This window comes from Heterobasidion irregulare, assembly GCF_000320585.1.
Source record: "Heterobasidion irregulare TC 32-1 unplaced genomic scaffold scaffold_01, whole genome shotgun sequence".
Lineage (NCBI taxonomy): Eukaryota > Fungi > Basidiomycota > Agaricomycetes > Russulales > Bondarzewiaceae > Heterobasidion > Heterobasidion irregulare.
This window is the reverse complement of record NW_009258197.1, coordinates 3,475,328-3,502,995: the sequence shown is the minus strand read 5'-3', so window position 1 is coordinate 3,502,995 and position 27,668 is coordinate 3,475,328. Positions and strand designations below refer to the sequence as shown.

The 27,668-nt window shown below is 40.7% G+C and overlaps 7 protein-coding genes across 7 annotated transcripts; 4 read left to right on the top strand and 3 right to left on the bottom strand.

The window, feature by feature from the left end:
- Positions 1-237: 237 nt before the first annotated feature.
- On the top strand, positions 238-1,125 carry HETIRDRAFT_40460 (uncharacterized protein; the record flags this gene model as incomplete). Its single annotated transcript, XM_009542011.1, has 1 exon — positions 238-1,125. The coding sequence occupies one exon, from the start codon at positions 238-240 to the stop codon at positions 1,123-1,125; it is 888 nt and encodes a 295-aa protein (XP_009540306.1).
- A 185-nt stretch (positions 1,126-1,310) lies between these two features.
- HETIRDRAFT_46171 (uncharacterized protein) lies at positions 1,311-1,610 on the top strand (the record flags this gene model as incomplete). Its single annotated transcript, XM_009542072.1, has 1 exon — positions 1,311-1,610. A coding segment is annotated over one exon (300 nt), but the record flags the coding sequence as incomplete, so codon positions are not given.
- A 513-nt stretch (positions 1,611-2,123) lies between these two features.
- HETIRDRAFT_307878 (uncharacterized protein) lies at positions 2,124-4,754 on the top strand (the record flags this gene model as incomplete). Its single annotated transcript, XM_009543361.1, has 1 exon — positions 2,124-4,754. One exon carries the CDS (start codon positions 2,124-2,126, stop codon positions 4,752-4,754), a length of 2,631 nt encoding a protein of 876 aa, XP_009541656.1.
- Positions 4,755-5,236: 482 nt separating this feature from the next.
- Positions 5,237-6,956, bottom strand: HETIRDRAFT_307154 (uncharacterized protein; the record flags this gene model as incomplete). Its single annotated transcript, XM_009543360.1, has 4 exons — positions 5,237-5,586; positions 5,638-5,959; positions 6,016-6,786; positions 6,837-6,956. 4 exons carry the CDS (start codon positions 6,954-6,956, stop codon positions 5,237-5,239), a joined length of 1,563 nt encoding a protein of 520 aa, XP_009541655.1.
- Positions 6,957-7,433: 477 nt separating this feature from the next.
- HETIRDRAFT_307980 (uncharacterized protein) lies at positions 7,434-7,697 on the bottom strand (the record flags this gene model as incomplete). The annotated part of the gene is made up of 1 exon (XM_009543359.1): positions 7,434-7,697. A coding segment is annotated over one exon (264 nt), but the record flags the coding sequence as incomplete, so codon positions are not given.
- A 1,095-nt stretch (positions 7,698-8,792) lies between these two features.
- Positions 8,793-10,246, top strand: HETIRDRAFT_114754 (uncharacterized protein; the record flags this gene model as incomplete). The annotated part of the gene is made up of 4 exons (XM_009543358.1): positions 8,793-9,407; positions 9,436-9,587; positions 9,636-9,831; positions 10,148-10,246. 4 exons carry the CDS (start codon positions 8,793-8,795, stop codon positions 10,244-10,246), a joined length of 1,062 nt encoding a protein of 353 aa, XP_009541653.1.
- Positions 10,247-10,944: 698 nt separating this feature from the next.
- Positions 10,945-11,136, bottom strand: HETIRDRAFT_14766 (uncharacterized protein; the record flags this gene model as incomplete). The annotated part of the gene is made up of 1 exon (XM_009541960.1): positions 10,945-11,136. A coding segment is annotated over one exon (192 nt), but the record flags the coding sequence as incomplete, so codon positions are not given.
- Between the last annotated feature and the right edge of the window lie 16,532 nt (positions 11,137-27,668).

The window sequence follows — 27,668 nt, the reverse complement described above, 5'->3', positions numbered from 1 at the left end:
CTATTCGCGCTCCGAACGCGGGGCGCAAGGGCACGCGAAATGGCGCAGGCAGGACGTTCGGCACCTACCCCTTCACCGGCCCCCGAACGACGAGCGAGGACCGAAACTCCCGAACCCGAACCCCGACCGACCACCCCGACTCAGCGACCGCCCCCGGTACCAGCCAAGGACGATGCTCCGATCCACCCATATGCCAAAGCCCAGGACGCCACCTATGCACCGCCACACGACCGCAACATGGGAGCCCCGGCGAAGATACCATCGGCAAAGAAGGACGCTCCGGCCTACAAAACCACGGCGCCGATCTACGACGAGAAGGTAGCAGCTGAGGTCTACAACAGGGCAATGGCCACTCAGGTGACGCTTACCCAGCGCGAACTACTCTCTCTCTCCGCCGAAGTCCGTTCACAGGTCAGGGAAGCCACGTCGGCACGCCAATCGCCTGCCAGAGACGCCAGCAATGTTCGGACCTTCTACCAAGATGCCGATCTACCCTATGCCATCGACAACCTCGAACCACCGACTCGACCGACCGTCTCCTCCTTCGTCAATGTCCTGCACCAACCGGAAACACCCCCGCCGGGCGCGATCATCATCCCCGACATGTACGAAACGTACCTGAAGAATCTACAGCCCGGTCAGGTTCCTCAGCCATTGATAGTTGCTAAAGAATCGTCTGCCCTAAGGTCTATTGTTCCCCTCGTCGATCATCAGCAGGAAGTCGAATGCGTCATCGACCCGGGTTCACAAGTCATTGCCATGTCGGAAGGCATTTGCAACGAACTGGCGCTCATCTACGACCCCGAAATCGTCCTCAATATGCAGTCGGCGAACGGCGAAATCGACCGATCCTTGGGCCTGGCACGCAACGTGCCATTCCTCATCGGCGACATCACCCTGTACCTCCAAGTCCACATCATTCGGAACCCCGCCTATGACGTTCTCCTCGGTCGGCCATTCGACATCCTCACCGAAAGTATCGTCAAAAATTATTCAAACGAAGACCAGACGATCACCATCAGCGACCCGAACACGGGACGACGAGCCACCATTCCGACGATCAGACGAGGACCCCCTCGAGTCCTTCACCGAAGACAAGCGGGTTTTCGCGACTCGATGAATTGATCCGAGATCAAGGAGAAGTTGCACTGATCATTTCCACCGATCATGATACCCCCAATTTCCCACTTATCGAAGCGTCCTCAGATTTCCATTCTCCATTTCCCTCTCGTCGCGATCTCTGTCTCAAGTACATTATGGCCTCCGATTTGGGGCCCGAAAATCATCTCAAAAACAATCTCGATTCCGATATGTTGTCCTTATTCTCCTCATTCGTTCCCGGTTCTCTCCATTCCACTAATATCGCCGACCCGGTCGCCATTTTCGCCGCCAAGCGCAAGTACAAACCGGTCGCACAGAAAACACGACCAGTCTTGGCCGACCTCCCCGAACAGTTCCGAATCGTTCGGAACATCCTCGGTGACCCTCTCGCTGCCCTTCCGACGCTGACACCGAACCCCCCACCCTTCACGCCGACCGGCAGATACACAGCCGAACGACGCGACCTCATCGACAAAGTCCACTCGGACGACTTCCTTTGGCCGGCCGAACGACAGCTCATGCACCATTTCATGTGTCTACAAGAGATGGGATTTGCCTGGGACGATTCGGAACGCGGACGTTTCCGCGAGGATTTCTTTCCTCCAGTCAATATGCCGGTGGTCGAACACAAGCCCTGGGTTCAACGCAACATTCCGATTCCACCAGGCATCTACGACGAAGTGTGCCGACTTATCAAAACCAAGATCGCCGCTGGAGTCTATGAGCCGTCGAATTCGTCCTACCGATCGCGCTGGTTTACAGTCGTCAAGAAGACGAATAGCACCTCCACTGGCACCAAACTCCGAATCGTTCACAGCCTCGAACCCTTGAACGCCGTCACCATCCAGCATTCAGGTGTGCCCCCATATACCGATCAGATCGCTGAACAGTTTGCAGCTCGCGCTTGTGGCGGCATTCTGGATCTCTATGTCGGCTATGACGAACGAGGGCTCGCCGAATCATCTCGCGACTTCACCACGTTCCAGACCCCATTCGGCGCCCACCAACTCGTCACCCTGCCCATGGGATGGACAAATTCGGTCCCGATCTTCCACGACGACGTCACCCACATCCTCCAGCCAGAAATTCCAGACACCACCATTCCGTTCATCGACGATGTCCCGATTCGGGGCCCACCGACCCGATACGAAATTCCGAACGGCGGGTTCGAGACGCACCCCGACAACCCCGGCATACGACGATTTGTGTGGGAACACTTTCAAGGCCTCAATCGGGTGGTTCAGCGGATGAAGTACAGCGGAGGAACATTTTCGGGACACAAGGCGACACTCTGCGCAGCTGAAATCACGGTGGTTGGCCATCGCTGCACGTACGAAGGAAGATTACCCGACGAATCTAGGGTAGAGTCAATTATGAAGTGGGGACCTTGCAGGGATCTCTCAGATGTTCGGGCATTTTTGGGGACGATCGGTGTCGTTCGGATCTTCATTCGGAATTTTGCACACAGGGCGCATGCACTGACAATGTTAACACGCAAAGATTTTCCATTCGTGTTCGGCCCAGACCAGATAGCGGCCCAGGACGACCTCCGGTCGGCGCTTCTCGAATCGCCAGCCCTTCGGCCGATCGACTATGGGTCGGCAGCCAACGTCATCCTCGCCGTCGATACCTCACAAATCGCGGTCGGCTTCCACCTCTGTCAATGTGCGCTCGACAATCCCCGGGTTCGGTACTATGCCCGATTCGGCTCCATCACCCTTAACGACCGCGAATCGCGATTCTCCCAACCCAAGCTCGAACTCTACGGCCTCTTTCGCGCCCTCCGATCGCTCAAAATGTACCTCATCGGCGTTCGGAACCTGATAGTCGAAGTAGACGCACGCTACATCAAGGGCATGCTCACTAACCCGGATCTCGAACCCAGCGCTAGCATCAATCGGTGGATCGTCTCCATCCTCACCTTCCATTTCACACTTGTCCACGTCCCCGGCACCTCTCACGGCCCCGATGGACTCTCCCGACGACCACCACAACCCTCCGATCGACCCGAACCCGAAGACGACTTTGACGACTGGATCGACAATCTCTATGGCTTCCTCCATCAGATCAACAACACGTTCCCCACCTCCAACTCAACTTCGACCACCGCCATCTTCACCTCCTCGCTCGTAGGCGACCCCTCGACCGATACCGACTCCGACGACGAAGGCCCGACCATCGACTATTCGGATATCCCAAGATCGCAGAAAGCTTTGGAAGCCGAGGAACGCCTATGGTTGGTCCGCGACTGGCACCGAACATTGGTTCGGCCCCCTTCTCTCTCCAACTCCGAATATGCCACCTTCCTGCGATATTGCACTGAGTTCTTCATCGCAGCTGACAAGCTATGGAGAAAAGACTCGCACGGTCGACACAAGATCGTTGCAGCCCCCTCTAGTCGGATCACAATTCTCACTGCCGCCCACGACGACGTTGCTCACAAGGGATTCTACGCCACGACCGCCTTGGTCGCCGAACGCTTCTGGTGGCCGCACATGAGGCAAGACATTTCCTGGTTTGTTCGGACATGTCACCTTTGCCAGATTCGCCAGACTCGCAACGTCCTCATTCCCCCGACCGTCGCCACGCCTGCACCACTTTTCGCAAAGATGTATATGGACACTATGCATATGCCGACCGCTGGTGGTTTCAAGTATCTCGTTCAAGGCCGCTGTTCGGTATCGCACTACCCCGAATTCCGCATGCTCCGACGCGAAACAAGCTCAGCCCTCGCCGACTGGATCTTCGAGGATATCATGTGCCGATGGGGAACACTGGTAGAGATCGTCTCCGACAACGGACCAGCATTCGTCAAGGCGCTCGACCAGTTAGCGAAAAAGTACCACGTTCGGCACATCCGTATTTCGGGCTACAATTCCCGCGCCAACGGCATCGCCGAACGACCTCACTTCGACGTTCGGCAGGCTCTGTTCAAAACCGTTGATGGAGATCAGGCCAAGTGGAATCGTGCAGCTCATTTCGTATTCTGGGCTGATCGCATTACCGTTCGGCGCCGAATGGGTTGCTCGCCATACTTCGCAGCGACCGGAACCCATCCCCTTCTCCCCCTCGACATCGCCGAAGCCACCTACCTCCTGCCACCGCCGACCACAACCCTCAGCACCACCGACCTCATCGCCCGACGTGCCATAGCCTTGCAGAAACGCCGATCAGACCTCGCCCACCTTCGCAGCTCAGTAGTCGGCGCCCGTGTCCAGGCCGCCGTCCGATTCGAACAACAGCATTCGGCCACCCTTCGCGACTTCAATTTCCACCGAGGCTCGCTTGTCCTGATGCGCAACACAGCCATAGAGAAGGCACTCAATCGGAAGATGCGTCCACGGTATTTAGGGCCATTGCTAGTAATTTCTAGGAATTGGGGAGGGGCGTATATTTTGGCCGAACTCGACGGATCGGTCTTTGACCGGCCAGTGGCGGCATTCCGCATTATTCCTTATTTTGCTCGCAGGTCTCTGAAGCTCGCCGACATTGAAGCCCTCCTCGACATCTCACAAGAACGCCTTCGGGCCATGGAAGAATCCCGATCGAGCAACGACGATGCCGAAGACGACGATGCCGACGAGGAGAATACTGACACCAGCTCCATCCGATCAGCAGAAGACGACGATGCGGGGTCGGCGACTTCTGACTAGACCCACCCTCCCACCCTTCGCTCTCTTTGGTCGGTGACTGGGGACAGTCATGATTTCAGTAGGGAGGAGGATGCACAGATATACCCATTCCTTATTTCACCTATTCGTCACAGACATGGACTGACACCCAAGCATTTCCACATCTCTTAGTACTTTTGCTGCCGACCGATCGCCGACCGAATAGTCGGCACTCATTTTCCCCATCACTCCTTCAAGTACCAAGCCGCATTGAAGACTTCTTCCGATTTGCGCAAAACCATAGGGTTTTATGCCTGTGATGACATACTGAGGCTTCCCCTAAGATTCCAGTTTATTGTCTTCATTTCTGCCGAACGCTTCGCTTACAAGTACATTCACACACAGTCATTTCGCCGACCGATTTCCCGAGACGACACCTCTAGTCTTCGCCGAACGTCACATTTCATCCAGGACAGTTTTTTTTTCTTTTATTTACATTCTAACTACTGTACAAGGGCCTGAATTCATTCGCTGGGTACAAAATCCCCCGACTCGGACATCGCCGAACCTTCCGACTGCGACGAATCCTCGACCATCACCATGTCCGAAGTCGCAGGACCCGAACGCGCTTCGAGGGACTCTAGCTCGGCCTGCCACATCGCGATCGAACGCGCCAGAAAGGCACGCGAACCCTCGGCAACGGCAATCCGGTACCGAATCTCAGAAGCGATGCCTTGCGCAACGGTCGGCAACAGACGGGAAGAGTTGGAAAGGGAGGGAATGACGGACGGACGGGAGCGAGGAGGATGAGAAGAGGAAGGGACAGCCTGGGTGGTCACCAGCAGGCGCTTCACCGGCTTCCTGGTCCGAGCGGCTGTACAAATCGCGATGAGCCCCTCCAAAACTTTACCGAACGACAACTTACCTTTGTTTTGCGCGATGCTGTCCCCGACCGACCGTTCGGGAACAAGCACCTCCACCCTACGTCTCTTTGTTGGGCGGGATGGCCCCTCCTCCACCGACTTTTCGATCGACTTCGCCTTACTAGCCGACTTCGCCTTCCCGGTAGACTTCCCCTTCCCCTTCGACGCCCCCTTTCCCTTGTCTTTTGATGTCCACCCAGGCTGGAAACTGCAACCCTTCCGCTCCCCGGCGCATTTGATACACGATACTTGGCCGGGCCTCAGGTAGCAACGGAACGCCCTGGTGGTGAAGTTGTCGGCGCAGCGATGACAGGCATAGTCAGCCTAGAAACGAAAGAAGATCAGTATCAGGACGAGGCGGCAAGAGGGAGGGGACGTACCAAGACATCACCAGGAAGTAGTCCAGGAGGATCCTCAAGAACCTTACCAGCGCCGTTCCGTTCCACCGGGGGACGAACCGTCGACATTCGGCCTGTGCCAGGACCTAGAGGAAGCACAACCCGCCCAGCAGTCGGCGTCTGTTGGCGCGCGAACTCGACGATAACAGCAGCGGCCGATTTCTTGCCCTTCGCATCGGTCGGGGCGGTGGACGCGACCAGATCCACGCTCATTCGGTTCATAGCGGCGGTCGCGGAGGCGAGTTCAGGATCGGCGATTGGAGACCCGGGACGAGAAAGCGAGTCGGCGACGGAAGGAGCGGGATGGGAAGAGGACACGACGGGAGCGGAAGGAGAGGGAGAGCGAAGAAAAAGGGGGAAGGGTAGGACGGACTCTGCTTCTAGGGCGGCCATTTGACGGTCCCCTTCTTCCGGATCCATCGATCCATCGAACATGGCCTCCACCAAGGCCTCCCGGCGCCGCTGACGATCATCTTCGGCGATACGCAAGGCAGCAGCAGCCCGCGCTGCCTCAGCCTCCTCAGCCTCGCGTTCGGCAATGGCGACCCGTGCCGATTCCTCCTCCAGGGCCTGTGCTTCGGCCGCTTGTCGCTGTTGCTGCGTCGCAAAGTGCGCCGCCCGTTGCGGTAGGATACGCGTTCCCCAGGCCAGCCAGTCATCGGTGGCCATGTGGTCGAGGCCATGCTCGGCCTCGGTGATCCAGTCGGCGAGTTCGGGAAGGTCTTGCCCACGCGCTGAGCGATCTAAAACAGCCTGAAAAGACGTCAGCGAGCAGCAGGGACAAGAGAAAAGAGCCGACTTACCACTCGCTTGGCGAAACCTCTCGCCCAGGCCTCGTAGTCCTCGTATTCGGCGGCACCATCCGGAAGGGAGAGCATATACTCTCCGAGTTTCGTCTTCAGGGCGGAGAGGAGGGCTGACATGTCGGAAGAGACGAAGGAATTGAGCGGTAGGCAAGCGGCGATGAGGGACTTGGTCGCTGGAGAATCAACGATCGGCACGTGACTGTGGTCACCTGACAAAGCCACGAGCCACTGCGCGCGGCAGTAATTGCGATACGCGCCACCGCGCCTTGCCGACACGCTCTCACGCCACCGTCTAGTTGGGACACGCTAGGCTTTAGCCACTTCCTCACCTAATCAGTTGCCACGCCACAGGACTTTGCCGACTCAGCCCCGGTCTCTCTTGCGCGCCGACCCGGTTCTTTCTACGACATCTCTTTGCCGATTATTCACCTGTGCCACATCCCTCCCACGCACCCACTCCTTTCCACGCCACCGCTCATAGCCGATCTTTTTCCCACGAAACTTGCCACACCGCTCCATTTTCCACGCCACAGCTATTCTTTCCACGCTATCGCTTGTTACCAACTCTTTCCCACATCCACGCCACCACATTTTCTACACCATTTTTTTCCCGCTCCGACTCATAGCCGACGACCACTGACTGAGGACAGTCAGGATTTCAGTAGGGAGGAGATGATGAGCATGCACCCGCGCTAGGGTCCGAGGGAGGTATTCGTGAAGCTTTGGGGAGATACCGAACAGCGCTCGACAAGTACCGAAGACGCCGACTATTACCAAACACGGTCGGTCCCTACCCGACCGACGACAAGCCACCGAAGGACGTTCGGCAGCACTTGGGTCAGTTCGCCCACACTTCACGTACTTACCATGACCGCATAGGAGTGTTACGATAAGTGTTTACGAGATCGGAGCCAGTATTCCGTATCGGCCGATGTCCTCCGTGAGTCGGTCGGTCCTTATCGTTTATCTTCCCGACTTCCGCATGGTCGGTCAAACGCGATCTTGCACCATTGCTTGGCCACCCTGGTCGTACGATACCTCTTCTTTATTTTTCATTGGCTCTCCAACGCCTGTTCCTGCTACCTACGCTCGGGCGACGGATCCCGAACGTTCGGGATTTCGACATCACTGATTACCTTTTACCTTATCACCTTCGGAACCCATATGGACATCTCACCTACCTTCTTATCTTCTCTGATCGCTGGGGCTTGGCGCCCATTCGACATCTACTCTCATTTCTTGTTTAATATTTTACTTAGGGGCTCTGTTTACTATAAAAACCTACATACAACTCTGGAATAAACCAGCTTTCGCACCCCACAGTTCAGAGCTCATTCGCACTCGTCTCAACCATCGAAATCGTCTTCGTCGACTTCCGAAAAACTTGTCATCCTCGTCGTTCGGCCTCATTCGCGTTCGTACTCGTCTCTTCGCTCGTACCCCCCCGTCCTCCCTCGTATATTGTCAGAGTCCCGTGTGGCTCTTGAAGCACGTAGTTGTCGGTCGCGACACTACCTTCTCATTACCGACCGCATCGCCGACACGACCGACCGAACGTTCGGTCGGTGTTCGGCGCAGTCCCGAAACCGTTCGGGCGCTATAATCTCACACTCCCCGATTGCTTCTCAGTACGCCTTCAATTTCTAAAGTCATCACTTACAATTCCTTGTGTATCAGATACTAGCTCCAGCACCCCTGCCTTAGAGGTTGTTTTAGTGTTGTGCTCGGCACTTAGAGCCACCTCTAGCGTAACAGCGGATGAATGGGTCACAAGAGCAAACCTAGGGAATGCTAAAGAACTTTTAGAAGCATATGATGCGCGACATCATAACTTACCACTACGAGCAGCTCTCGCAAACATCAAACAAACAAAGTCCGAAATGTATAAAAACCCGAATTCAATTGTTGCAATTCCCTCATCCCTTCAATCGCTTATTCACTCCCCCAACAAACATGTCTTCCAGCGAATCCATATACCTCTCCTCTGAAGACACTCTCGTCGAACGACCTTACGAAGAAACACCTTCCACGGAACCCTCTATTCCCTCGACCCCCAAGATGTCTATAGTAGAAGAACGATCCGTACCATGGGACACAGATGAAGAACAAGTAGCGCAGGAAGCAGAAGAAGGATTCAGCGAGTATCTGGAGGTACTGGACGAGGACAAACGACGACAAGACGAGATGATCAGACAACTCACAGAGGACTTTGACAGACCCTCACCTTCCCGCTCTCCCTCTCCACCACCCCTTATCCGCACACAGAGCGAGGGGATCATATTCCCCGATAGAGAGACATACCTGACGACTTTTATTGCTTACATTATGGGACTCATCGAAGGAACACCAAACACTGAGTTTGTGTCAGGGCCCACACGACCAGAGATACAAAGGGCATTAGAGATTTTGGAAGAGGAAAGGAGCTTTGTCCAACATGCACAAAGGGCTCTGCAGATTCGGGAAGGAATACTCATTGCCCGTATCAATGCGGGCGAGAGAAGACTTATGGGTTTGAATCAAACTCCACACCTCCAAGACTCTTTTCATCCCGCTGATGACATCACCCCCGTCACTGAATATCACATGCCTACCACAGCTGTGGTATCTTGTGCCTCGTCTTCGGCCTCAAATGGAGCACCGCTTCGCCCAATGCCGGGGGCTTATCCCATGGAATGCAGCAGGGGAAGAGATATTTATAGATTCGCGCAGATTTCACCCTGCTACCACGTCATACCCGCGCGACTGGGAGTAATCCACTCCACTACCCGAACTTGACCTCCCCTCCCCTTCGTCGAGTATGACTCCAGCGAGTCCGACACCCAGCCCATCGTCCTCCGCCCTCGAGGTGCTTGAAGAACGAGATGATGACGTCTGGTACGACGTAAAACTGCTGGGGCAAACGACGGTTCGAATCCATTGGGCCGGTACCCACTGCCATAATGAGACGAGGGACTCGGTTTCAGAACGCAGTTCCCGCATGGTTGGTAACAAGGTGGGGTATCATGACGTCCGTACTCAAAAGCTATCGCGTCATGACTCGACTGTGGGCAGCGAGAATCTGTGCCCTAAGTATTATTTTGTATGACTCAGTTTACACGCATTGCTTATGTTTTTTTTCCTGGACTATTACTTACCGTCTCTGGCACTGACGGCCTAGAGGGTAGGGTAATGTTACGAAACACCTTGCTTATGTTTACCTACTTTTCTCACCTTCTTGATAAGGACTCGTAGGACCTTTCTCCCGACCATACCTCGCATTCCCGCTCCATTGATACTTGGTCCGTGCTCCTGTTTGTACATATTTATAGATACTGCAGCGCAGGGTGGAAGCCTTAGGCTATCCACTTCTATCCAATCTAAGGACTGCTGTTCATACAGTCTCCTCTGATTCCAAGGCATTAGTCTGATCAGTCCCTGGACTCCTTCTAAACTCTTTAGTATTGTTTGTGGCCTAGGATTTCCTCGTCTTGAACAGCCGTTTATGACATATGGTATCATGGAATATAAGGTTTATTTTCTAGTAATGTAGAATTAGTAGTTTGTATACTAATAATCCAACTTTGGCTAGAATTTTGAAAGGGCCATATCTTCTAGGGGTGAGTTTGAATTTGGGGTGTGTTATCTAAATATAGGTTTTTTCTAGCCATACTTGGTCCTCTTCTTCCCACTGGAGAAGTTTCTTGTTAATGTCCTGGTCTTTGGCATATTGCACCACTATTTATAAGCTAGCTGCAGCTTTTTCCTGTACTTGTGTAATCATCCATATGCATTCAGCTACTGTAGGTACCTTTGTCTCCAGTACTGTGTCTACTAAATAAGAAGGGTTAAAACTGTAGAGTGTTTCAAACAGTGATTTTCTAGTAGTGGAATGCTTCCATGTATTGTAGGAGAATTCTGCAAATGGCAACAGGTCCACCTAATTGTCTTGGTGGTAGTTGCAGAATGTTCTTAGAAACTGTCTGATTTCTTGGTTTACCCATTTTATTTCTCTTGTTTGAGGATAGTAGGCCATACTAAGTGCTATGGTAATGCCTAATTGTTTTCATAGTTCCTGTGTGAATTTGGCTGTAAATTGGGGGCCACATTCTGACACTGTCTTGGTTAGTAACCCATGCCTGTTGAAAATGTTATTTTGGAAGAGGCTGGTCATTTCTTCCACTGTAATGGTTTTCTTGCACAGAGTAATTATTATTCCTTTTGATAGCCCTTGATCAACCACCACATTGATTGAGTTGAAACTCTTGCTCTTGGATAAGTTTATGACAAAATCCATAGAGATAAAGCACCATGGCATATTAGTGGTTTCTAAGAGATGAATGGGTGGTCATGCTCAGTGTGTCAGGTTCTTCATGGATTGGCATGTAGCATACCCATTAATATAGTTGTGGACAAACTTGGTCATTTTCTGCCACTAGTAGTGTTGTTGTACTAATTCCAAGGTTTTAGCTTTTCCAGGATGTCTTATGGCTAGTGTGTTGTGATGTGTTTTGATAATAGTCCTTCAAATCAGGTCATCTTTTGGGATGTATATATAGCTGTTTTGTCTGGTAATTTTATTAAAGTGTGTCCATTTTTCTAAATCTCCTTTCATTGCTTAGAGGCCATCCCATAGTAACTTGGTAAGGGCCACATTAGGTAGTAGGTCATATTCTGACCATGAGTATTGGATGAGGGAGATAAGGTCTGAAGGGACAACTTTTGTTCATTTGACATGCATATTTTGGCTTGGTTTTGCTAGTGTTTCACTTGAATTGTTGAAAAGTCTGGCTAAGAGTAAAATTTGAGCTTTTTTGTCAAAAATCCACCCTCTGACTCAGATCTGGATGCCTAGACAGAGCATTGGAATAGTTGGTTAATCTAGCTTTATAGCTAAGCATAAAGTCAAATCTGCTCAAGTATAAGCACTAATGGATGTGTCTTTATGATAGGTCATGGGCTGTTTTAGAGTGTTCCAGATTTTTATGGTCCATCCAGATTTTAAAGAAGTGTTGAGCTTCTTTAAGGTAGTGATTCCAGTGTTCTAGGACTTTGATGATAGTGAATAGTTCACAGTCATAGATGTTATAGTTTTGTTCTGCCAGTGAGAACAAGCTAGAAAAATATGCCACAGGGTGCCAGTCACTATCTGTGCCTTCTTACAGAAGCAGGGCTCCATAAGCAATTAGTAATATATCTATTATAAGTCTGTACGGGTATATTAGGTCTAGGTAGTTTAGGACAGGTTGACTAATAAAGGCTTTTTTAAGTGTTCAAAAGCTTCTTGGCATTTGTTAGTCCAGTTCTATTTTTCATTATTTTAGTGAGGTTATGCAGGGGTCAGGCAATAAGTAAGAATTTATCAATAAATTACTTGTAGAAATTCACAAGACCTAAAAAAAGAGTAGATATTGCAAACTATGCATGGAATAAGCTAGTTTTTTTGGAAATGGTGTAACTGAGGTAGTTCAACTTTTTCTTATAGAACTTGTATTTTTCTGGTTTAAGGTAAAGGTCATTGTTGCTTAGGATTTGGAAAACTTGGTCAATAATGTGAATGTGTTCTGCCATAGATTGGGAGAAGATAAGAATGTCATCTACATCTGGAAAACCACCCCTTTGTATTAAGCTCTAATTATTTCTATTTATGCATAATTAAGAATGATTAGGATTAGACATTTTTAGCTTACCCCCCCTCTAAACCTGTTCTAATTAGACATAATTTTCCTAAATTAGGAATCACTAGGATTGATTATAACTTGAAATTTCGGAAAAATCATAATAAATCAAGCATCACAGTTCCCATAGCCTTCTTATAGAGTCATGTCTATTAGAACACTAGTTCAATACCTAAACACAGAATATACCTTATAACAAACTTGCCTTCTGCCAGAGTTGAACCAACAACCTCATGTATGCAAGCACCTGAGACAGATGCTCTAAGCCACTAAGCCACAAGGTCTAAGATATGAACTTGGTAATCTAAATAAGTAGACATAATATAGGCAACCTCAACATCTCTGATTTTATTTAACATTTATCTTTCCTCTATCTCATGAATAAATAGGTCAATAAATACCTAAAAAGTCAGGTCTTTTAGGATTTAGTTTAAACACCAGCTAATAAGATAATAAACCAGTGGAAAATCAATAATACACTTTATATAGGATAAAAATAAATTATGGCACTTATACAATTTGGACTGAGAATGTGTAAAACTATGATGGAGTGTAATACTCAATGGGACTCTAATAGTATAGACAATGCTGCCTGAATTTGCAAATTTGATCAAAAACATGATTATAAATAATCAAGATCCAATAAGAGAGAAGGGTTTTCCAAATAGCCACTAGTGAGGTAGAGGGTGGGGACAAGAGTATATGTATGGCATGCCTATATATAAATAAGCACAAGATTGTTAGAGGTGATCTTAATATGCTTAATGCATATATTTCCTATATGGCAGGCAAATATATCATTCTGGCACCACATACTAATATGACTGTCTTTTCCACAGCCTAATAGCTAGAGAAAAACACCAAGTTTGAGCATCTTTTGTATAACAAGGAAATAAACAATATAAATAGTGCTAAAAATTGTAATATCAATAGTGATGATGATTGTGTACTGCACAAGACAGTATTAGCCACTATACTAATAGACAAGGTCTATAAGGCTGCATATAGCATATCCCTAAGTCCAACCCACATATTGTGTCCTATAATGACCAGTAGCAGTCATTAGCTAACAATAACAACTTGAATGATCTTGTGTGCAAGGACAAGGTACCTAGGTCTTCATAGCCTCTTGTGGCAGCTGCCAAGCTGCCAACAAAGTGGCTGGGGGCATCAATGCACATTTCTCTATCCCTTATAAAAGCAGCTGGAAAATCAGCAAAAGAGCTATAAGATAATGGTATAGGCATATATGAAGGAGAGTAATATGCTGAAATAGTATAGAATGTGCCACATCTTTACCTTCTTATTGATAGAGCAGTAGTACTTACTATTTCCTACTAATAATTAAAGACTTCTTAATATAGAATTAGTGCTAATATCATGAAATTGAAACCCAATCCAATGCTCACAATGTTATGCTCCCAATTAGGAAATTAGATACTTTTAGATACTATTAACACTTTTAGATACTTTGAGACACTATTAGATATAATCCGGAGCTAATACAAGGGGGTGTTTTTCCGGGTATAGGACCTTTCTCCTGACTCTTCCTCACATTCTTAATCTATTGCTACTTAGTCTGTGCTCTTACTTGTATATATTTATAGCAGCTGCAGCGCAGCAGGAAAGCCTTAGACTATTCACTTCTGTCTAATCTAGGAACTGCTGTTAACCAGTCTTCTCTGATTCAAAGGCACTAGTCTGATTAGCTCAAACCCTTTGCATTTCACTCCATCTACACCATTATCAATCCAGTGGCCTAGGATCCCCTCATCCCAAACAGCCATTTGTAATACCTCATATATACAAGCATCTGGGACAGATGCTCTAAGCCACTAAGCCATAAGAGTCTAATATATTAATTTAGTAATCTAAATAAGTAACCATAATATACGCAACCTCAACATCTCAAATTTTATTCAACATTTATCTTTCCTCTATCTTATAAATAAATAGGTCAATAAATACCCAAAAAATCAGGTCTTTCAGGATTTATTTTAAACTAGCTAAGAAGATATAAACTAATGGAAAATAAATAATACACTTTATATAGAATAAAAACAAATTATATATCTGGAAAAACACCCCCTTGTATTAGCTCCGGATTATATCTAATAGTGTCTCAAAGTATCTAAAAGTGTTAATAGTATCTAAAAGTATCTAATTTCCTAATTGGGAGCATAACATTGTGAGCATTGGATTGGGTTTCAATTTCATGATATTAGCACTAATTCTATATTAAGAAGTCTTTAATTATTAGTAGGAAATAGTAAGTACTACTGCTCTATCAATAAGAAGGTAAAGATGTGGCACATTCTATACTATTTCAGCATATTACTCTCCTTCATATATGCCTATACCATTATCTTATAGCTCTTTTGCTGATTTTCCAGCTGCTTTTATAAGGGATAGAGAAATGTGCATTGATGCCCCCAGCCACTTTGTTGGCAGCTTGGCAGCTGCCACAAGAGGCTATGAAGACCTAGGTACCTTGTCCTTGCACACAAGATCATTCAAGTTGTTATTGTTAGCTAATGACTGCTACTGGTCATTATAGGACACAATATGTGGGTTGGACTTAGGGATATGCTATATGCAGCCTTATAGACCTTGTCTATTAGTATAGTGGCTAATACTGTCTTGTGCAGTACACAATCATCATCACTATTGATATTACAATTTTTAGCACTATTTATATTGTTTATTTCCTTGTTATACAAAAGATGCTCAAACTTGGTGTTTTTCTCTAGCTATTAGGCTGTGGAAAAGACAGTCATATTAGTATGTGGTGCCAGAATGATATATTTGCCTGCCATATAGGAAATATATGCATTAAGCATATTAAGATCACCTCTAACAATCTTGTGCTTATTTATATATAGGCATGCCATACATATACTCTTGTCCCCACCCTCTACCTCACTAGTGGCTATTTGGAAAACCCTTCTCTCTTATTGGATCTTGATTATTTATAATCATGTTTTTGATCAAATTTGCAAATTCAGGCAGCATTGTCTATACTATTAGAGTCCCATTGAGTATTACACTCCATCATAGTTTTACACATTCTCAGTCCAAATTGTATAAGTGCCATAATTTATTTTTATCCTATATAAAGTGTATTATTGATTTTCCACTGGTTTATTATCTTATTAGCTGGTGTTTAAACTAAATCCTAAAAGACCTGACTTTTTAGGTATTTATTGACCTATTTATTCATGAGATAGAGGAAAGATAAATGTTAAATAAAATCAGAGATGTTGAGGTTGCCTATATTATGTCTACTTATTTAGATTACCAAGTTCATATCTTAGACCTTGTGGCTTAGTGGCTTAGAGCATCTGTCTCAGGTGCTTGCATACATGAGGTTGTTGGTTCAACTCTGGCAGAAGGCAAGTTTGTTATAAGGTATATTCTGTGTTTAGGTATTGAACTAGTGTTCTAATAGACATGACTCTATAAGAAGGCTATGGGAACTGTGATGCTTGATTTATTATGATTTTTCCGAAATTTCAAGTTATAATCAATCCTAGTGATTCCTAATTTAGGAAAATTATGTCTAATTAGAACAGGTTTAGAGGGGGGGTAAGCTAAAAATGTCTAATCCTAATCATTCTTAATTATGCATAAATAGAAATAATTAGAGCTTAATACAAAGGGGTGGTTTTCCAGATGAACTCATGGTTAGGGATTTCTTTAATGAGTCCCATTAGGTAGGATACAGACATTGTAAAACAGGTTTCTCTATTAGAGAAGATAATGCCAGATGATGTTTAATAAAACAATAGTAGTAGAGAAAAGGATAAGTTGGTAGATTTAGCAATATTTCAGGGATATGGGATAGATGGTTGGACAGCATAGTCAATAGATTGGAAGTAACATACTATCTGTTCTTCAGCTATCAGTGTCTTATAATATTCATCTTTAATAAGCGTGCCAGATATACTTCTTTCTCTGAGTTAGACCACCTATTATTCTTATTGGGCCTATTTGGGTCATTCTTCTCTTATAGGTTCCCTATTTCATTAAGGTAGTTTATCTTAGTGCCATTTAGTTCCCATATCAGTATTCCTTCTTATGTTTTATTCTATATTTGCCTCATTGAGAGCTTCTTCTTCTACTACTATACAAAGAAGGTTCTTTCTTTTTTTGAAGACATCAGATTTAGTAAAGGGGAAAGGACAGGGCATAGTTTGTATAGAGCAGTTAATTATAGTAGAAAAGGATAGAATAGATGTGGAAGAAGCTGTAGTTTATTCAAAGTCTAACATAGTAAAGAGAGGCAAGACTAGATAAGAAGTTTTTAGAAGTATAGGAAGTTCAGATAAATAAGAGGATTAAGAGGATTAAGTTGGAGATTTTATATATTTTTTGATTTGTTTGTCTGATGTTTGTTAGTGTTGTTCTTAGTAAAATGATGGATAGGTGTTTTACATTTTAGGCTTCTACTAGTTCTTTGGTATTTACTAGGTTTGTCCTTATGATCTACTTGTTTGATGAGTCTAGATATCCTATTTATTATACTAGGTACTAATATCTGTGGCCTCATTTTTTCTTATTAAGGATTTCTTTAACTTTATATTCTTTTGGGCCCTCAACAAGGTTAGGAGGTGATTTTTCAAAGTTTAGACCATAGGCATTTGTTTCTTAATATAAAGTGAGGAGAGAAGCATAGAATACATAATGTATCTTCTATATTGGTAAAAGCTTTAGTTTGACTGTTATAGGTCCTAGCTTTTTTTCAATAAGGAATGGTCTATGTAGTTTTGGGGCTAGTTTGTCTTTTAAATGAGTTGTCATAATATTCTTTTCAGAAGGCCAGACTTTTGAACCTTTTTCAAGGCTAACCTTGGTTTTTGTAGTCTTCTTCTTTATTAACTCTGCCACAACTTTTAGGCTAGCTTTTATTTTTTCTCTTACCTAAGCTAATTTTTCTATCCTCTATTCTATACTAGAAATGCCTAACCTTGGTTTGATTTGTGGTACAAAGAAAAGGCTGGATCTATTGGAACAGCAATTAGTGTATTATAGAGTATTTGTATATATTATATACAAATTCCATATAGAAAAGAAGTTCTGGCCAATTTTTTTCATAGTTATAGAAGGCTCTAAGGTATTGTTTGGGTTTTTGGTTAACTCTTTCTATTTCTCTATCTGTTTCTAAATAGTATATGATGCTTAGCACAGTAGTAACTTCTAACTTCCTCCAAAGTTTTCTAGTAAATTTAGCGGTGAATTGTGGTCCTCTATTTGATATGATTTTTTCTAATAGTCCATATTATTTCCAAATATTTTTTATGTGGAGGTCAGCCACCTCTTCTATGTCTATAGTTTTGTATATAGTATATATATAATCCCTTTTGTGCTTTTGTCTACTATCACATGAATAAAGTTGTAAGGTTCCATTTATAGTAAGTCTGTAATAAAGTTCATTATGATTATTTGCCAAGGGCCTTTAGGTATTTTATTTGGTATTAGTAAACTTATATAGGGTATATGATGTTTTTAGTATTCTGGCATATTGTACATCCTATTATATAGTCTTTGACAATATGGACATTTCTAGCTACTAGAAGTTATTGGAGATTAGAATATAAGTCTTTTATTTTCCTGGGTGTCTAGTTGTGATAGAGTTATGGTATGTCTTAACTATGTTTTTTTTTAGGTTATTATTAGATGGTACATATATTTTCCCTTGGTACTAATACTCTTGGTTCCAATGCTTTTATGATGTCTATTACTTTTGTTACTTTGTCTCTTACTGTTACTCCCTTTAGCTTCAGTCGAGGTTGTTTGTCTATTAGTTTAATTATGCCTTGTCCTATTGTTCTTTTAATGAATAATTACAGATTTAGCAATGTTTGGTTTGTGTTATCCAATTTCACTCCTCATTTTAGGTTAGATACCAAAACAGAGTATTAGGGTGGTGGATAATACTGGGTTTATAAACTAATGTAAAATTGAACTAAGAGACTATTAGGCTTGTTGGCAGAATAGGGTTCTTAAAGTAGAGAAGTATGAGAGGTATTTGTGATTAGACTGGATTTCGAAGGGCCAGTGGGCACCTTTAAGACATACATGCTAATATTCAAGAGAGTGAATAATAGTGAAAATTTCTTTATCAAAGATGTTTTAATTATATTTAGCTATATTAAAGAATTTTAATAGGTAAGCAATTAAGTGCCATCCATTACTTAGTATTTCTTATAAGAGAATTGCACCAGATGCAAAGTCTGAGGCATCTGTCTTAAGCTAGAATAGATGTTTATAGTTGGAGTAGATAAGAATAAGTGAGGAGATAAGGGCTTATTTGAGAAGTATAAATGCCTAATAGTATAAATCAGTCTAAATAAATAGGGCATCTTTTTTTATTAGATCATTTAGGGGTCAAGCAAGTATGGCAGAGTCTTAAATAAATCTTTTATAAAAGTTTCCAAAGCTAAAAAAGAAATGGGATTTTTTCAGAGTAGTTAGAGTAGGCTATACAGAAATGCCATTGATTTTTACAGGGTATATAGCAATGTAATTAGCTGAGATGATAAATCCAAGGTATTCAACTATATCAACTTCAAAGTGACATTTTATTAGTTTGAGAAAAAGGCCATTGTCTAATAGGATCTACATAACTTAAATAATAACTTAGTAATATTCTTTGATTGTTTTGGTAGATACCAGAATATTATCTATATAGACAATAATAACTTGGGCAATAATAAGTTCATGGAAGATTGTGCTTATTATGGTTTGTAATATTGCTAGAGAGTTGCAAAGCCTAAAAAACATAATAAAACATTTATAAAGGCCATATTTGGTTAAAAAGGCTATCTACCATTCATTTTCTTTAGTTATATAAATATTATTATAACCCTATTTGATATTAAACTTAGAAAAGATTCTTATACTAGACTTGGCAATGGTTCTTATGATACTATTAATCAGGAATAAGAGGTATTTGTTTTTTTATAGTTTATTTGTTTAGCCAATAGTAGTTCTGGACAGATCCAAGATTACTTTCTTTCTTTTTCACAAAAAAGAATAAGAATGCTTATAGTGGTTTAAATATGCAAATAGTACCTTATTTTAGATGTTCTTATATGATTTTGTAAATTTTCTTATCTTTATATTCTGTTAAGAGGTATAATTTGCATTCTTTTAGTTCCTAGCCCAAAGTTTCATATCAATATAGTGGTTCTATAAATTATATTATGGTAGTTGTTGAGATACTTCTTGACTAAAAACTATCACAAAGTGTTTGAGAATATACTTGGGAATAATTTCTTTTATTATGCATATATTCTTTTGCTTGTTAGCCTCTTCTACTTGTTCCTGAGATTTGCTGTAAGTAGGCTAGAGATAAATTGTTCTGTCAAGGTTTGTTTTAAAAAAGCCTTTGTTATATCTATTTTCATATAACATTACAAGGAACTCATTAATTTATCTGGAAAACCCTTCTCTTTTATTAAATCATAATTATACATAACTATTGACAATACTAATTAGTGCTAATTATAATGTATTTTATCTAATTATTGATAAACATAATCATGATCAAATCTACAAATCAACCTAATACTGTCTATACTACTAGAGTCTTTTAAGAAAGCACTATCCTAATTGCTATGTTATATATTCAAATTTTAGATGGAATAAGTACCATAAATATTTTTTCCTAATATAAAGTGTATTCTCAATGTTATATTAGTTTTTGGTAGTAGTATCTGATATCTAGACTCATATTTTGAAAGCCTTAGTTTTCAGGGTATTTATCAACTTACTTATGAATAAAAAAATAAGAGACAAATATAGAATGAAACCAAATATATTAAAACTGTCTAAAATGTATCCACATATTTGAATTACTAAGCTAAGTAAGTTAGACCTTACGATTTAGTGGTTTAAAGTATCTTGCTAGAGTGCTTATATATATAAGGTTGTGGTTTTATTATGATCATGGTCTGCCAAGGTCGTTTGAGGCCTAGTCTAATTAGTAACTAATTATTACAAGTACTAGGCAGTGCCATTTACGGCACAGACATCATGGTCTAGGGTATAATTCTTAGGTCATTAATACCTAGTGGATATCATTATTGCTAGTTAAGTATTAGGAGATATATTCCAGAAGAAGTATCATGGAAGTGTTAACTACTACTTCATAAGGGAACCTGTCTTATTGGAACTCCTAGGTCAAAAGGAGACAATTGAGGAAGTACAAGAGTAGGTGCTAAGAAAAAGCAGCAGCCATTAGAAAATTCCTAGAGGAAGTATTAGAATTCTCATGACCTCCCAAAGTAATATAAAAGGCCCATAGAATAGGCTAAGGATCTCTAGTCTATTTTCTTTATTCACTAGAGTCTTAAAACTATAGTATTTCATCTTCTAATAGTACCTCTTTGTTTAATATTATTACTTAATGATACTAATACTATTGCCTTCTAGTATTGCTCAATACATACTATCTTCTTCAATATACACTTGTATAGCTAAGATCATTATTTTACCCTTCTTTATTGTGTTACCTAGGGAAAACCCTCTTATTCTTGTGATTACCAAATAAGCAGTTTATAACAGTTTTAACTTTAGCTTAGGGCAGGTTTATTGTAAAGTACAATTTTAGGTATAGATATTTAACTAATAGTCTTTGTAGCTAAGCTTTATCTAAAAGTGATAGATAACTGTAGTACTAGCAAGTAACCCTAATGCTTGGTTGGGTATTCTTTTCTGGAAAATTTGAATGGAAAATATGTATAATTAAAGCTAATTATGCATAATTCAAGATACTTAGCCTTTATAAGCTATAAATAAATAAAAAAGGAAGCTAAAAATTCATAATGATAATAAGTGGAAATTCTATATAACTATAGAGAATTTAAGCATAATCAAGGATGTGATTTTTTTAGATATTTCTTTTATATTATCATACTCTAGAAGTCCTTCTAGTTTGTCTTCTATTATCATATAATCAACCACTTTCCTTGGTCCAAGTCAGGTAAGTTTTTTCACAGATATAATAAGCTTTGGTTTGCTAATAATATAAAATAATGAATATAATACAAAGGCTAGGTAATTATCTACCTAATTAATTTGAGGGTTGTGTTTATGTAACTAGTCAGTTTCTAGGATGATGTTTTTTTCTTACAAGTTTATTGCTAGGGATTCATATTATCTATTATGGTAATCTCTTTTGGTATTGGTGATCATTATCTGTAGACATGCTTTGGTTATAATAGCTCCTTTATAATTAGCTAAGCCATCTATGTTGAAAATAAGGATTGGTACTAGTATTTCCTTGAGTTTTATTCCTTTGCCATGACAGAATCATTTGTTAATGAGTCTCTTCACTCCTTAGTCAGTTAGTATTTTTGCTTCAGTATTTTCATTTTTGTGTTTTAGCTAAATATTTATGTACATAGAAGATTTTTGATTTGATTTTGTGAGCTGTATAGATAATAGTACATATGAGAAGTAAGAAGATCCATTATATACTGATGATACAGATTATACTAAAGATTTGTGTCTAATTCTTTTCTTTTACTTTCTCTACTTAAGGCCTATAGTAGTGCTTCTTATTGAATCTAAGCTTTCCTACAAACATTTGGATCTTTTCTCAGCTAACCTTAGGCTTCTCCTAATATATAGCTATATTCTCACTAGGTAAGTTGGTTTGCTAAGCAATAAGTCTAGCCCAGAATGGGTTAGTTATTGCTATGCTTTTACTTTCTAAGTTGCTTTCTTACTACTATCTTGAGTGCATACTAAGAATGCTTTTTCATTGTTACTTTCTCATACAAATCCTAGCTTTTTTTATCTTAGTAAAAGGGATATAGAGTTAATTAACTATTATGGGTATAACAGAGTTATTTATACTAGCAGAAGATTGGAAAAGTTGTATTAGAAGGGATTGTTCTACTATGGTATGACTATGGGCATAAAGCTTTTTATACTTTGAAGCTCACTTAATTGGTTGTCAAAGCATTAGATATACTTTATCTAGTCTACTACCATTGCAAGCATGTTTAGGAGTTAGTAGATTTGTTTGAGGATTTCCAGGTATATTGCTTGGTAGAAATAATTAATTATGGATTCCATATCAAATCTGCTTTTTACCACAGTAAGTTAGAAATCTGCAACAAAGTTATCCATGGTTTTTTTTCCTATCTTTATAGTGAACAGTTTCTGCCATGTTTTTTGTTTGATTCCTTTATTCTTGAAGACCTTAGTAAGTTTTTCTAGAAAGTTAGAGAATTTGCCTCATATAAGTTTTATTTCTCCTGCTTTCTAGGTCCTGAGTTCTCAATTATAGTAGTATCTTTAAATGTATATTGAGGTGGTTCTTTTCCTCATATATGATAGTACAAACAGGATCTTAGCTTTGTCATCTGTGAATTTGATAAAATTAGCAATAATATACATATGGCATCTATAGATCCATTTCCTATACTTGCTTCTTGTTCTATTATAGCCTTTTGGTTTATTGAGTTTGTCCAACATATTATTAGAGTCATCAGAGTCATTAGGTAGGGTTATAACTAGAGCTAGAGCTAGATTTGAGGACAGAGACAGAGGTAGACATGCTAGTGGTAGTATGGGTTTTAGTCTGCTAGGTCTAGAGATTAGTAGTTTAGGAGGTATCGGTGGATTGTTCAGGTAGTCCCAGATTTTCTTTATTAATTGGTATCACAGCTTCTTTAGGGATAATTTCTTTGACAATATTTTTTAGTGGGATAGCTACTAGTCTTTGTTACAGTTCCTGTAATGGGGTTCTAGTAATTAGGAAAGGTGCCATTTGTATTGGTGTTCTCCTATCCTTCTAGGCTACTAATGGAGTATCTACTTATTTCTCACTTTTAACTCCTCCTATATATATATATTCAATTTTCTTTTGATGTTCATCTGATTGGTTGTCCTTAGTATATATGATATTATAGATGGTTTCAATAGTTGGTTCTGTATAGAACTCATCCTTTTACTTTTCTTCCTTTATTTTTGAAAGTTGTGGTAGATAATCTTAGAGGCATATTGGAAGCCTGTGCTAGTCTCAATTTGATTATAATTGAGGGCCAAGGTAGTATCAGCTTTTTCTAGTAAATCCTAATATGTAGTTTGTATATAATATTAGATGTGATTATGTTGGTTGTATCTTAGCTAGTTTGATTATTAGACAGAGATATTCTACAACCTAAAATAATCCATAGTGAACTTGTATTGTATAATTATTCCTTTGAAGTATATAGTAACCAATATAGTCAATAATAACCTATCTTTTGGAACTGTCTAGTACTATATGTATAAAGTCAGTGTTCTGCTCGAAGGGCATAAAGAAGAATTCAAAGAATGATTAAAAGAGACATGTTTGTAGAGTAAGTTTTTATAGAGTGGAGAGGCTATTTAGATCTTATAAACAACTTTGAGTAACAAAAAGACCTAGGCCATAAAAACAAAGAGATAAGAGCATATAAGTTGATAAAGAGGTCAGATAGGTTGATTAGACGAATAAATCAAACTAAAAAAGACTTGCAAATAGCAATTTCTAGATTGGACAAAAGTAGATAGCCTAAAGCTTTCCTACTATACATAATATATACAAATATATACAAGTAGATACATAGACCAAATAACTATAGAGTAGGAATATGAGGTATTAACTTGAGAAGGGTCTAATATATTCCTATATAGAAGATAAGAAAATATATGTAGGTAAGTAAGTTTGTAACAGACATTAATACTGCATTGGATATAGATTTTGGTGAAAAATATCCTTTTGGTAATATAGACATTAATAATATATTCAATAACAAATAAGAGAAATTTACTATTACCAATTATTCCATACTCAGATGCCTAAAATTGTCTTTAAAGTTTTGCAAAGTCTATTATGAATTCGAGAGGGGAAACAAGGCCTATCTCTTATAAAGAAACCTAAGGCTAGCTAAATGTCAGTTGCATAATATCTTTATGGATACCATCAAAAGATATCTAAAGGTTTTTATATACTCACAATTTCTAGAAACCTATGCCATAAAAGACCAAGGTTAGAGGGTAATATATAGTACTAGGAGCTCTGGTGTAGGTGGCTATGCAGTGGTGAGCAAGACTATAAAAGGGTTAGTAGAGTTAGACTAACGCCCTATATAAATAGGGGCTTTTAGAGGTAGGATATAACTATGCCCATAAGTATACAAGAGCTGCCCATCTCCTAGATTGAGTGCCAGACTTTGTTCTAAGATTTTAGGTAGCATAATAACCTTATTGGCAGCATTGTAGGCCTAGTATTAAAATAGGCTAAGTAGGAGAGCATTGGATATGCATTGATATAAGGATTAATAGACAAAGTCCCCACTAGGAGTCACAAGAGCATACTAGGCAAGCTACTTATCGCATCAATCTTAAAGACTGCTGCCTAAGAGAACACTAGGCAAAGATGTGGGTATATAGAGCTCAAATAGATTATATATCCCTAAGAATGAAAGAGAGGACTCTTTGCTAGAACTAGGTAGAGTGTAGGTGTGTTAAAGGTCACTTGGATGCTATAATGCCCAATCTAACACTGATTGAGTGCTATAACCCTATTAGCAATCAGGGCAGATATTGTCCTTCTTTTATAAAAGAGAACATGGGGCTTGATTATTGTGTCTTTAGGAAGAACCAGTATAAACAACACTACTAGGTAATCATATACATTCAAAGAATTAGGTCTTCAAAAAGACCTAATATAGTGGTCTCAGTTAGTGCTTAAAAGAGGGTATGTGATTAGATGGGTAAGTATTTCATCTTAGTATCATTGTAACCTAGTGAGAGCACTATAATAGGATTTTTGTAAAACTAGTCAGGTCCATAGGTTAGTCAACAATAATTGAATAATATACAGAGAATACCCAACTTACATTGGTAACAAATCAACTATGTTCATAACTTGTTCTTATCTGACATGTTATTTTGTGGCCTTATAGCTTAGTATATGCATACTGTCTTCTAGAACTGATGGAGCATTCCTATAGGCTCCTTAACAGTCTTGTTAGAATTAGCCAACTAATGTGTGATGTGGTCAGACAACTATTCAGTAACAGCCACAGAGCCTACTATCTAGTTTACCTTTTCTATATGCTAGCTAATAATATGGTCTAATATCACCTAGCTACAAGAAAGCCTAGGGTTTTCAAATACAATGGATTCTTATTGTTCATTGTACTAGGTCAATAATAGATTATGCAACTCCTCTTATTCCACCTTTGTGTAATAAACGGACAAGACTTTTGACTCTAAGTTACTAAGAGTTGAAAGAAAAAAATAAAGGATAAGACATAGCTACCAAGGTAAGATAATAATTCTTAAATCTGAGCCTAATCGTTAATAGATAGTAAACCAACAGGAGCATTGTCAAAAGTCCAGCATAAACAAGTACTATAACAAAGCCCCTCTTAAAGTTTTGGATAGCAAACTCTGCCCTTTCCACTTTATAGCATGTTGTATATTATTCTCATTCTCTAACCTATCTAAATCACTCACAACTAGACTAATTTAGAGACCTAGAATAGCAAGATTTATTCAAAAGTATTAGCATGTAAAGTTCCATAAGCATGTTCTAGAAATAGAGCACTTGACATAGGTACACTGATATACTAGCAATGACTCTGTATATGAAAATACAACACAAAACATAAAACACACTACTAAACATGGGGTAGGTAGAGAGTTGACTTTACTAGAATATTAAAGGACCTTTTTAAGTTGTAAGATGAGGTACAAGATATATACTGCTAGATATTAAGATTATTAAACAAAGTAATATGAGCATATGTGAGACATATGTGTATAATTAACAAGGATGCTCTTGGTAAGCCAAGATAACACAATAATAGTCTCATGTAGTACAAGGTAATGTACTATAGATTAAGGTCATAAGCAACCAAGTTGACTTTAAGGGTAGCAACAAAGGCTTTGATAACAGAGGCAACAAAAGAAGCAATAATAAGTTTAGCAAGATGAGGACAATGTTGATAAGAAGCAATATGAGCAATATCTTCTTGTGAAGTTGAGCTCTAAGTGGAGGGGTATTTGAAACTGGTATATTACAGTATTATAGGTGGGTATTTATAGTAAATTGAAATAAGTAGAGTGAGCATAAGATTATAAAATAAAGTAAAAGTAATATTATGCCAAAACTATAACATTAAGAAATAAACAAAATCATACATAAAAATACTTATAGACTACAAAGTTCTATTATGCTATAGTCAAAGAACAAAGAGATATTTTATAAAGAATATAGTAGAAAGATAAGGTAAACTTGGCAAGAAATAAGAAGGAGTGGATCACAAGACTTATACTATTGGGCACATACAATAAGCTTACTATAATATCATGCTATAGAGCTGCTTATAGGACTATCTATATAATTGATGCTTAAGGTACATATAGTAGGTGCTTAGTATATTGCATACCTCTTGAGCCTACCATTATTAACTAGAGCTTGAGTAGCAATATTTTAATGCTTGCTAATGAGTATTATCTCAATCTAGAGTGATGGTGTATCATATGATTTTATTTCCAAGAGATACAGTATATCTAGATATTTATGCTCTTAGTTATTATCATTACTGACTAGAACAGCATACTAATTTTCTATAAGAATTCTCCTTTCCTCACCCACTACTAATAGGAGAGACTTTAAAAATTCTTTCATTTACTAAATGCACAAATCTCTTTGGCTTTGTTCATGCTAAGCCCTATCATTATTTATTAGATATGAGCAATTTTTTGTGTTCTTTCTTCTTGTTTTTCTTTATTACTATCTTTTTCTTTTTGTATAGTGTGCATTATATGATATCTTGGCTAAAATCTTTTTCAGGATAGGAGAGGGAATCACTATTTGGATTGAGAGAAGCATCTATGCCTTATATGCCTAGGTTTTTTATAATAGAAGCATTTGTCTTTTTTGACAAGTCAATTTCTTTTTTTAGGTATAAGCTTCTTAAAGTAAGTGTGGATAGCATTAGCCTTTATTTTTGCTATGTCTATATTTATACATATTGAGATTTTTTTTCTTAATATAGAGATATAAAGTTTGAGTAATCATTGCTTGGGATAAAGACTTAACCTCTACCTGATTGAAAATTGTATGCTTAGGTTTCTTCAATGTGTATAGCTTTATGTTATTTGGCTTTAGATACTAGTTTGT